Raw genomic sequence first — 12,616 nt, forward strand, 5'->3', positions numbered from 1 at the left:
GAATACACAGTGTATGGTAGAGTTTGTCATCTTCCTGGCCTCACACTGCCTGACAGTGAGATTGGAGGCCAGTCCTGAATTTCTTCTGCTCTGTGAGCTGAAGCCAACCTGCTGAGTGCTTGTTGTAATGATTTGCATACACATCCAGTGTAAACCGGTTTCAGGGCCTGTCCCCATCCCCCTAGGATTTAGTACCCAAATCCTCTTATATTAGGGAATCAGGGGAAGGGTGAGCTGTAAACCATTTATTATATACAACTTTTAACAATCTATATGCATATTTTGAATCTTAGAAATTAAGTCTGCACTTAAGTCATAGTACCTAGCACAGTGCCCAGTTTAAAAGGTGTTTAGAAAACGTTAGCTATTCTTATTATTTTACGACTATTAAAGAGGTGAATCTAGCTCCACAGAGTGGCAAGTAGATTATCCATGTGATACTTGGCAAGTCATCACTTTTGTCTGGGCCTCAGTGTTCTTTCCTATACAATAGGGTATTCCTAAGCTCCCTTCCAGTTCCATCAGTCCTATAATTTAGTATTTTTAGAAGATCGTATCATTACAGTCTCTTATTCTTCCAGATGGATGGAGTAGTGTTATCAAAATACTCTCCTGGCATCTGTGCACTCTGGAATTTCGGTGCTAGCTCAGAGGGTGAACCATGAGGTAGTGATGAAAGTATTCCCCTCATCAGAATAATCAAGGTAGAGAAGGATCCTGCACCCCATCTTTACCCCTACCTTAACAAATGACAGAAACCAACTGCTGAGACAGATGGGTTATCTAGAAACCTCGACCATCCAGAACACAGCTTAGCACCAAGGAAGACATTATTTTCTCTTTAATGCAAAGGACGGATTACTCATAACTTGCAAGAGGCAGTCGGGCTGATGGGGACTGTTACCTTATATATATATATGTTGCTAATCAGCAAATCTTTGGAATGAGAGACGAAAAGTTTTGAGCCAAGTTCAATAGGCATAAATGTAAAGCCCTGTGTCTAGACTTTGTCGGCTAACTCCAAAAGTCCAGGAAAGGAGAGATGTTGTTTAACAGCAGTTCATTTGACACAGAAATGAGAGTTTGAGCTGTTTTAGGATCTTGATGAGTCTAGAATGCTAATACTGTCTCCCTGCAGTGATAGAAGCTATTCCCACCATGATGGACACCAGTTAGACAACTGCTAAAATATCCTTATTTCAGAAGGTGGCCAGATGGTGAAAACCATATCATATGATTATTAGTTAGTAGCAATGTAAATATTTTCAGATGGTTGAAGGACTGAACCATAAAAGAAGGATTAGTTATTTTGTATGATGGTAATGGGTTGATGAATTAGGACCTAGGTAAAAGTTACTGGGAAGCAAACCAGTTTTGGCACAATAAAAATCAAGAACTTTGAAAGAATCAGAGTTTTTCAAAATTGGAATAGATGCTTCTGTGAGTTAATGTCTCGTCACTGAAATTACTCAAGAATTGCGGGGTGATTCCATGATGGTAATTCGGTCAATGTATTCTGCTACTGAATTACAGGTTTGATTGGATTATATCCAAGTCCCCTTGCAAATCTTAATATTCTAGAATTCTGTAAATCTCCTTGCGATATTTTTGAAGCCCCAGTTCTGTAGTCTGGAAATTCAAATCTCTGTTTTTAATATTGTTAGCTTAGTAAACCCTAAATCCTATTGATTAAGCTTTTGTAAAATGATATTTCTTATAAGGGGATTTCTAGGAATGCTGGAAGACTTGGACTGTAATATATATCCCCTGGCTTGTTATACACATCTTCTAGAAAGATTATTTCCAGTAGTTGTTTCCAGGTACTTTAAAGTTATATGCCATGATCTCTGTTCTGTGATGATACATCTTTGAGATAACAACATAGCTTAAATAAAAATCTTTATTGGGTTTTAAAAATGTTTTAATATATTAAAAGGAAGTAAAATAATAACCCATGCGGGGCTTTGTTGGGGTGCAGATGGGAACCTTCTCTTCGCATGACCCCGGACCAGGCCCTCAAGCATGCGTGGATTCATCAGTCTCGGAACCTCAAGCCACAGCCCAGGCCCCAGACCCTGAGGAAATCCAGTTCCTTTTTCCCTTCTGAGACAAGGAAGGACAAGGTTCAAGGCTGTCATCACTTGAGCAAAAAAGGTACAGCCTGTCAACCAGTCCTATTCCCACAGTCCAGGAAGCCAAGCATTTCTGAAGGATTTGCATGTCAATTTCTGTAACCTCACCCTGGGGTAATTCTTGTGGCTATGTCATGACTATCCTGCTATTTCTTACCTTTGGGATTTTCCTTTTCCGGGAAATTTGGCATTAGCCTGGATCTTTTTTGCCCCTCATTAGGATTTTCCATTTTTCTCCTATAATCAATTTCCTTTCTCCTATAATCAATTACCTTTCTCCTCCTCCCCTTTTCATTAAATGCATCCACCCCTTTATGCTCTATAATTACCTTTAGAATTTCTGTCAGTGCCAGATTATGGCATTATGCAAATTTTTATATGCAATATAGTCTAGTAGTTAGGTAGATGGTCTTAAGAGTCAGGTTACCTGGGGATTAAATTCTGGTTCTACCACTTATCAGGTGTGGACTTAACCTCTCTGTAGCTCAGTATCTCCATTGATGAGAATGAGAATCATGCCTATTCTCCAGGGCTGCTGAAATGATGAGATGAATTAGTGAACGTACAGTGCTTAGAATAATGTTTGGCATGTTGAATGTGCTTTGCAAATGAACTGGTTTTGTAGCATCACAGTCATGGTTTCTGCTAAGTGATGTACAACCTAAAGGACAATTAACATGTAATCCACATTTGAATCTTGTTTCCTTCTGTCTTCTCTCTCCTTTAGCAGATGAGATCACCAACGAGACTACAGAGAAAACAAAAGATGGCTCCACGAAGCATGTTCAGCCTTCAGGGGATCAGCAGGACTCTCTCCAGCACGGAGCTGACACTGTTCAGCTGCCTCAACTGGTAGAAGCTCCCAAGAAGTCAGAGGCACCTGTTGGGGCGGAGGTGTCCATGACCTCCCCGGGACAGAGCAAAAACTTCTCCCTCAAGAACACAAACATTTTACCCCCTATTGTGTGACCTTTGCTGAGGGTATGTCCTGCTCCTCTCCACCAGTGATTTGTATTAAGACAGCACTTATATTGTACAATACTTCAGACTGTTTTTTTTAAATACATAAAAGTTTATTTTAAAAAACTCTATTAATATGGCCAATTGGCATGATTCCTCTTATGAGGGATGGGGAAGGATGTCCTTGCACTTAAATTCATTTCATATGTGTTTGTGTGTGTAAAGGGGGCAGGTAGTTTTTAACTCTCAATGTTGTAGCATCATTAAGGGAACTCTTAAACAAAAGAAAATTTTTTTTCTTCTTGCCCATGACTGCCAATCTATGTCAGGATTTTTGTTTGAAAATGATAGAAGCTGAATTCAGAAGTAGTTTAAACAGCCGAAGACATTTATTGACTTATATAACTGGTGAATCAGAAAGGGTAGATGTAGTTTCAGGCACAGCAGGAGTCAGGAATTCAAATGAGGTTGTAGGACTCAGACTCCCTCTTCATCTATTAGCCTTGCTTCTCTTATGGTTAACTTCATCCTGATGACAGGCCCTGCTCAGAAGTTAACCTCCAATATCCAGTCAAAAGATACAGGCTTCCTTGCTAAGAGGGAGTCTCCAAAATGATGGTGACACAGAAACTGTGACTGGGAGACTGGGATGCTTGGCCAGTCTGGGTCCCGAGCCCACAGTGATGGTGAAGGCACTGTGACTGATGCTTCTTTAGACTAGAGCAAGGGATGGAAGGTTTCCCAAAGGAAAGGAAGCTGGGTAAACAAGCAGGACATGTTCACTCATCTATCATATGCCACCTCTAAGTATGTCTTCTTACTTCCCTTTCTAATCCTCATCTACACAAATACATGATTTTTTATGTGGTTATCATAGGACAGATAGAATTTTACATGAAACTTAAGATCATAACATCAGAAACATAGAATATATAAAAATAATTTTTTTACTTGGCATTTGGAACAACCTCTCCCAATATAGTTTTCATTTTAATAGTTGCATACTATTTTATGAAGGGGGACACCAGATCATTGAAGCAATGGATTTGGATATAATCTCCCAGGGAAGATATTGAGTTAGAATAGCAGAGGGTTGAGAGAAAATCCTAGGTAAGATAAATATATAAGGAGTTGCCAGAGTTGAGGAGGTCCCCCAAGAGAACCAGAGATATAGAAAGAAAATTGGAAGCCAGTGGAGAAGTTTCTAAATGGAAAGAAGAGTCAAGAATAGAAAGATTTCCACAGAAAATTCAGGATAAGAATAGAAAATATTCCTTAAGTGGGGCGATATGGACATGAAGTCAGAGCAGTGTTAGAACAGGTAACTTATCCCAGTTTCTATAGCCAGAAAGCCACAAAACCAGCAATAGAACTCAGATCCTTGGGAGCATTCTTGACACGATCTTCAACTATGGATGAAGTTGGAGGTGGACACTGTTCTGCAGCTCTGCAGAGAATTAGAAGCCAAGTCTTCAACATTGTCATCAGGATGATTTTGATTGAATATTAGAAAGTATCTTCTGATTTTCACGGTTATAAAAGGTTACAGTGAATTCTTGATAAACTGTGGCTTATTTTAAGAGAATAAATATGGAAGCTGCAAACTGGGACACGGGACAGGGGACAGGCTGAGTGACCTTCAGCAGGGCCTCTCAGTCCAGCTCTGTTGTACCTCTACCATTCATCTGGTTATTTTTTTCACTCCTGGGATTTCTTTACCTGATTGTACCATTGGATCCCAAGGAAATAAAACATGTGGAGCCCTTTAATTGTATTTTTAAAATTTTATGTTCTTGCTCGCATGGACAGGAAAATCGCCCTCAGTGTCTAGCATAAGATGACATGTCTTTGATGAGAGTGGTACGAAGATAATGTTAGGGCTCTGTCAGGATATAGAGGGGGAGGTGTGGAAGTGAGAAAGAAGGGCGGGGATAAGGGGTGGGCCCACTGCCGGAAGAGGGGAAAGCAGTGGGGTTGCCGATCACAGGTTCACCATCAGCCAGTCCAGCAGCAGCAGGGGTGTGACATTCCCCACCGCCTCGTTCAGCTGGCGCTCCTTCTCATAGCGCAGCACCGACTGCAGAACCTCACCCACGCTGCATCCTTTGTCCACAGCAGCAGCTGAGAGCTGAAGTAGCTGTGAAAGGAAAGAAAACACTAGTGGCGAGGCACAGCATCTCATGGCAGGCCAGATGGAGCCTGCCAAGGCTAGAGCAGAGAGGCCAGGCAGACCTCAGGAAACTGCAACACAGACGTAAAAGTTTGTTGGCCTGTTTAACAGAAGGAGGTTGGCGATGTCATTCTTAGTTTAAAGAAGAGATGTTCACATCCACCTGCCCATGATCTTGCTCTCTAAGAATTCTAAGGTTCTAAGCTCACCCTCATATCATGAAAGTCTCCATCATTGTCCTAAGACCAAAAGGGCAGATGGAAAATATCCAGTGGACAAATGTGGATGCTGTTTTCCATGCCCCATAGACCACAGAATCCTAAAATGTTAGAGCAAAAAGGCACCTCAGAGAACAATTCAACCCTCTTAAAAATTTGTCCCAGAAAGGTACAGAGATTTGTCAGAATTAACTGCTAGTAATTAGCAGAACCAAAATTCATAGCAGGTATTGGATCCTATCTTTAGCTCTTTTTCCAAGTACAAAATGAGAAAAGTTAGTTAAGCAACCATTCTAATATAAATACAATGCTGTCATTTATCTGGAATCCTAAGGGCAACAAACTCTTTCAAGTAATCAGATTTTTATTTTGTTCATTTTGCTCTTGACTTTTTACGACAAAGGGCAGGCAAATAAACAGACCAAATATTGAGAGCGTCTTCAGAAAGATAAATAGCCATGTGAGAAACTGAAACAGAAGAACCAAATGGAAATTTTAGAACTAAAATTTACCTACAAAATATAAAATAAAAATGTATCGGGTGGGCTAAATAGCAGAATGTAAATGAGAGAGGAAAGTCAGTAAACTTGAAGGTAGATCAACAGAAATTATCCATGCTGAACAACATACAAGATTGATTAAGCTTATTTCAAAAAACATTTAAAAAATAAACAGAGCCCAAGGACTTGTGGGCAATACCAAAAGCTTTAACATTTATGTTATTAGAATACCAAAGGAGAAGAGAAAAGTGATGATGCAAAACATATTTGAAGAAATAATGGATGAAAGTATTCCTAATTTGCCAAGAAGTTTTAAACCTATACATTCAAAAAGCTCAGGGTACCTAAAATAAAACAAACCCAAACCCAAAGAAATTAACTCCAAGACCTACCATAACTAAATCACTGAAAATTAAAGCAAAAGAAAAAAAATCTTAAAAGCATCCAGGGAAAACCATTTATAGGGGAACTGCAAGTCAAATGCCAGCCAATTTCTCATCAGAAACCATAGAGGAGAGAAGAAAGTGGCACGTCTTTTAACTGCTAAGAGAAAAAAACTTGCCAAATTAGAATTCTATATCCAGCAGAAATTATAACTCAAGAATGAAAGTCAACTAAAGACATTGCCAGATTAAATAAAACTGAGAGAATTCATTGCCAGAAAATGTGTTCTAAAAGAATTGCTAAAGGAAGTTCTTCAGAGAGAAGGACAATGATAACAGAAGGAAACTGGGAATATTAAGAATGAATGAAGAGCAAGCTCTCAGTATAAATAGTAAGCTATCCTCTTCAGTTCTTTCAAATATGTTTTAAGGGTCAGGAGCAGTGGCTCATGCCTGTAATCCCAGCACTTTGGGAGGCTGAGGCAGGAGGATCACTTGAGGTCAGGAGTTTGAGACCAGCCTGGCCAACATGGCAAAAATCTGTCTCTACTAAAAATGCAAAAATAGCTGGGCATTATGGCATGTGCCTGTGATCCCAGCTACTCGGGAGGCTGAGGCAGGAGAATTGCTTGAACTCAGGAGGCAGACGTTGCAATGAGCCGAGATCAGGCCACTGCACTCCAGCCTGGGCAACAGAGTGAGATTCTGTCTTAAAAACAAAACTGTTTTAAGGTTGAAAGCAAAAGTAACTGAGGGTTTTTTCAAAGTATGTAGATTAAATACATAAAGCAACTCAACTATAAAGGGAGAAGGAGAAAGGAACCTTATATGGTAGTAATATTTCTACATTCCAGCTTAAGTGGTAAACTATTGATGCTACATGGATTCTGAGAAGTTGGTATGTATATTATAATTCCTAGATTAACCACTAAAAAAAACTACACAAAAAGATATAGTCAAAAAAGCAATAGATAAATTAAAATGGAATATTAAAACATGTTCAAATAGTCCAAGAGAAGGCAGCAAAGGGAAAACAGGGAGAAAAAAGAGAGAAGCAACAAATAACAAAATGGTAAACTTAAATCCAAACATATCCATAAATTGGGCTAAATGTAAATGATCTAAACATATCAAATGTCAGAATGGACAAAAAATATAACCCAAGTGTATGCTGCCTACAAAAACCTTACTTCATATATAATAAGTTAAAATTATAGGAAAAGATGTACCATGAAAATGCCAATCAAAAGAAGACTCGAATCTAACATTCATGGTCAATAGAATTTTTCAATAAAGGAGACGGATAATTCAGAGGGGCCAGATACCCAGTGGTCTTTTCAACAAATGGTGCCAAGATAACCTTCATATCTATATGCAAAATATTGAATTTGGACTCCTACCTCACAAAAATTAACTCAAAGTAGATCATAGACCTAAATATAAGAGCTAAAATGATCAAACATGTAGACAAAAACAAGGAGAAAATCTTCATGGCCTTGCATAGGTCAAGGTTACTAGCTCTCAGCACTCCTGGCCTTCTTCTGGGTTTGTTGTGGGGCTATTTTGCTCATTGCATGTTGTTTAGCAGTATCCTTGGCCTCTACCTGTTTGACTCCAGTGGTAATCGCTTTCTCTGTTGTGACAGCCAAATACGTCTCCAGACATTGCCAAATGTCCCCTGGGGGGCAAAATTGCTCCTGGTTGAGAAGCACTGGGTAGGGAAAAATTTGTTATGACACTAAAATCACAAGACATAAAAGTAAAAAATGGTAAATTGGATGTCATCTAATTGGACTTCATTTTGCTCTTCAAAAGATTCCATTAAATAAAAAGATAAGCCACAAACTGAGAGAAAATATTTGCAAAAATATATCAGATACAGGACTTGTATCCAGAATATATAAAAGAGCTCTTTTAATTCTAATCAAGAAGAGAACAATCCAACCAAATTATAGGTGAAAGATTGCACAGATATCTCACTAAAAGAATATATATGAATGGCTAATGAGCACATAATAGAATAACGTGCTCAATATTTTTCATTTTAATGTATGTTTGCCAAATGAAATCCACAATGACATAGCACTATAATTATTACAATAAATGAAAGAATAATACTGACCAGGATGTGGAGAAACTGAAACCTGTGTAAATTACTGGTGAAAATGTAAAATACTACAGCCACTTCAGGAAATAGTTTGGCAATTTCTTTTTTAGTATATGTGCTGCCGAAGCGAGCACAGTTTGGCAATTTCTTAAGAAATGACACTTAACCGGTCGGATATGGTGGCTCATGCCTGTTTTCCTGGCACTTTGGGAGGCCGAGGTGTTCGGATCACTTGAACCCTGGAGTTCCAGACCAGCCTGGGCAACATGACAAGACCTGGTCTCTACAAAAAAGTACAACAATTAACTGAGTGTGGTGGTGGGGTGCCTGTAGTCCCAGCTACTCGGGAGGCTGAGGTGGGAGGATCCCTTAAGCCTAGGGAGTTGGAGGCTGCAGTGACTATGATTATGCCACCGCACTCCAGCCTAGGCAAGAGAGGGGGGAAAGGCCGGGTGCGGTGGCTCAAGCCTGTAATCCCAGCACTTTGGGAGGCCGAGACGGGTGGATCACGAGGTCAGGAGATTGAGACTATCCTGGCTAACACAGTGAAACCCCGTCTCTACTAAAAAATACAAAAAAAACTAGCTGGGCGAGGTGGCGGGCGCCTGTAGTCCCAGCTACTCGGGAGGCTGAGGCAGGAGAATGTCGTAAACCCGGGAGGCGGAGCTTACAGTGAGCTGAGATCCAGCCACTGCACTCCAGCCTGGGCCACAGAGCGAAATAAATTACATTTATTGAATGACACTTATTGTAACATGCTGCAATTCCACACCTCATTATCTGCCCAAGAGAAATGAAAACATAACCATACAGGCTTGTACGTGCATGCTCATAGTGGCCTTACACATAATAGCAAAAATGGAAACCATCTAAATATCTATGAACTGATAGATGGACAAACCGAATGCAGTATATCTACATAATGAAGGACTCTTCAGCAATAAAAAGAAAGAAACTACTGATACATGCTACAACACAGATGAACCACAAAAACCTTACACTAAGTGTGAGGAGCCTGATGTAAAAGACCACATACTTTATGGCTCCATTACATAAAACGTCAAAGAAAGGCAAATTTATAATGATGGAAAGGTTAATGGTTGCACATGCATGGGGGATGAAAACTGGGAAATGTAAACAAGAATAGCCTAGAAAATTCTGAGGCAGAGAAATAAAGAGTCTTCAGTCCTATCGGATATTCAAAAATATTATAGAATTACAGTAATTAAAACAGGATGCCATTGGTACAAGAGTAGATGGACAATTCAATGGCACAGAGTAGAAAGTTCAGAAAAAGAATAGGAAAAAAATAAGAGATTATGGCCAGACGTGGTACCTCACGCCTGTAATCCCAGCACTTTGGGAGTCTGAGGCAGGTGGATCATGAGGTCAGGAGTTCAAGACCAGCCTGGCCAAGATGGCAAAACCCTGTCTCTACTAAAAAAGAGTTTTGTAATATATAAAACTCTTATAGATCAATAAGAAAAAGGCCTACAATGCAATACAATATTGGGGAGAACATAAAAAGAGTACCTAGGAATACAGCTAACCAGGGAGGTGAAAATCTCTACAATGAGAATTACAAAACACTGCTCAAAGAAATCAGAAATGACACAAACAAATGGAAAAATATTCCATGCTCATGGATAGGAAGAGTCAATATTGTTAAAATGGTCATACTGCCCAAAGCAACTTAAATGTTCAATGCTATTCCTATTAAACTACCAATGAAATTCTTCATAGAATTAGAAAAAACTATTTTCAAATTCATACGGAACCAAAAAAGAGCCTGCCAATAACCAAGGCAATCCTAGGTGAAAAGAACAAAGCTAGCGGCATCACATTACTCAACTTCAAATTTTAGTACAGGGTCACAGTAACCAAAACAGCACGGTACTGGTACAAAAACAGACATACAGACCAAGGGAACAGAATAGAGAGCCCAAAAATAAGGCCACACAGCTACAACCATCTGATCTTTGACAAAGCTGACCAAAACAAGCAATGGGAACGGACTCTCTATTCAATAGGTGCTGGGATAGCTGGCTAGCCATATACAGAAGATTGAAACTGGACCCCTTCCTTACACCATAAACAAAACTCAACTCAAGATGGATTAAAGACATAAATGGAAGACTAAAAACTGTAAAAACCCTAGAAGACAACCTAAGCAATACCATTCTGGACACAGGAACTTGCAAAGATTTCATGATGATGAACACACCAAAAGCAACTGCAACAAGAGCAAAAATCGACAAACGGGATCTAATTAAATTTTAAGAGCTTCTGCACAGCAATTGAAACTATTAATAGAGTAAACAGATGCCCTACATAATGGAAGGAAATATTTGCAAACTATGCATCTGACAAAGGTCTAATATTCAGCATCTGTAAGGAACTGAAACAAATTTACAAGAAAAAAACCCCATTAAAAAGAGGGCAAAGGACACAAACAGACTCTTTTTAAAGGAAGACATATGTGTGGCCAACAAGCATATAAACATAAGCTCAGTATCACTGGTCACTAGATAAATGCAAATCAAAACCACAATGAGATACCATCTCACACCAGTTAGAATGGCTATTATTAAAAGTGATGGCAAGGTTGTGGAGAAAAGGCAACACATACACACTGTTGGTGGGAGTGTAAATTAGTTTAACCATTGTCGAAAGCAGTGTGGCGATTCCTCAAAGAGCTAAAAACAGAAGTACCATTCAACCCAGCAATCCCATTACTGGGTGTATACCCAAAGGAACATAAATTGTTTTACCATAAAGACACATGCACATGAATGTTCCTTGCAACACTGTATTCACAATAACAAAGACATGGAGTTAACCTAAATGCCCATTAATGGCAGATGGGATAAAGAAAATGTGGTACATATACACCATGGAATATTATGCAGCCATGAAAAAGAGCACGGCCATCTCCTTTGAAGTAACATGGATGCAGCTGGAGGCCATTACCACTGCCAAATTAACTCAGGAACAGAAAACAAAATACAGCATGTTATCAGAAGTGGGAGTTAAATGATGAGAACACATGGACACAAAGAGAGGAACAAGAGACACTTGAGGGTGGAGGGTCGGAGCAAGAAGACAATCAGAAAAAAATAACTATTGGGTCGGTACTAGGATTTGTACCTGGGTGACAAAATAATCTGTACAACAAACCCCTGTGACACGAGTTTACCTGTATAACAAACAAGCACATATACCCCTGAACCTAAAGTAAAAGTTAAAAAAAGAAAAATGGGCAGAAGTGATGACCAATTTATCCACAGAAGAGGAAATTCAAATGGTCTTAAATATATGCAAAGATACTCACCCTCATTCCTAACAAGACAAAAAGTAAAGCAACTTAGCAAATTACAATTTTAGCCTGCACTGTTGGTTTAAGTGTGAGGAAACAGTCCTCCTACACTGTTTTAATAGGTGTGTAAATTGGTACAAGCTCTATGGAAGGCAATTTAGAAACATGTATCAAATTACACAAATAATATTCTCAGTGACCTTGAAATTCCTTTCCTAGGTGTATAGCACATGTGAATACATTTGAATCTGTGCAAAATTATGTATAGTCAAGGATATTCAGTGTAGCATTGCTTACAGTGCAAAATAGTGGCTACTGAAATATCCATACATAGGGGAGTGGTTAAATATATAAAACATATATAAAACATATATATGAAATGGTTTCATATATTATAAAATACATAAAGCCATTAAAAAGAATGTGGCAGCTCTATATGTTGCAGAAGAGGATATATATATACATAAAATAATAATTTGCGACTTTACGTGTATGTGTGTGTGTGTGTGTGTGTGTGTGTGTGTGTGTATTTCTGGAAGGATAAATAAGAAACTGATCCAAATGGTTTTTTTCTCCAGGGAAGGCAATAGGATGGAGTACACAAGTGAGAAAACAACCCTTAATTTTCACTGTGCATCCTTTTGTACTTTTGAATTTTGAACTATGCACACATATTATTTATTCAAAAATAAATACAAATGTATTTGAAGACATTAGGCTCACAGACATCCCAGTGACAGCAGGTTCAATCACCTGAATCAGTATGAGAATATTTGCATACATTAATCTCTTTTCAAAAAGTCATATTTAGGCAGTTTCCTTGGTGTCTA

The 12,616-nt window shown here is 38.9% G+C and overlaps 2 protein-coding genes across 2 annotated transcripts in view; one reads left to right on the forward strand and one right to left on the reverse strand.

The window, feature by feature from the left end:
* The first annotated feature begins 1,958 nt into the window (after positions 1-1,958).
* On the forward strand, positions 1,959-3,227 carry LOC111528526 (dual specificity tyrosine-phosphorylation-regulated kinase 4-like). The gene is made up of 2 exons (XM_026452026.1): positions 1,959-2,154; positions 2,860-3,227. Exons 1-2 carry the CDS (start codon positions 1,998-2,000, stop codon positions 3,099-3,101), a joined length of 399 nt encoding a protein of 132 aa, XP_026307811.1. The 5' UTR covers positions 1,959-1,997; the 3' UTR covers positions 3,102-3,227.
* Positions 3,228-3,459: 232 nt separating this feature from the next.
* The window catches only part of AKAP3 (A-kinase anchoring protein 3), a 36,818-nt gene continuing 27,661 nt past the window's right edge, over positions 3,460-12,616 (reverse strand). Inside the window, exon 5 of the mRNA XM_023195258.2 lies at positions 3,460-5,229. Within this exon, the coding sequence (XP_023051026.2) occupies positions 5,074-5,229 (156 nt within the window). The 3' untranslated portion in view covers positions 3,460-5,073. The remainder of the gene's footprint in view (positions 5,230-12,616) is intronic.

The sequence above is a fragment of the Piliocolobus tephrosceles genome, unplaced genomic scaffold (assembly GCF_002776525.5).
Source record: "Piliocolobus tephrosceles isolate RC106 unplaced genomic scaffold, ASM277652v3 unscaffolded_31019, whole genome shotgun sequence".
Classification (NCBI taxonomy): domain Eukaryota; kingdom Metazoa; phylum Chordata; class Mammalia; order Primates; family Cercopithecidae; genus Piliocolobus; species Piliocolobus tephrosceles.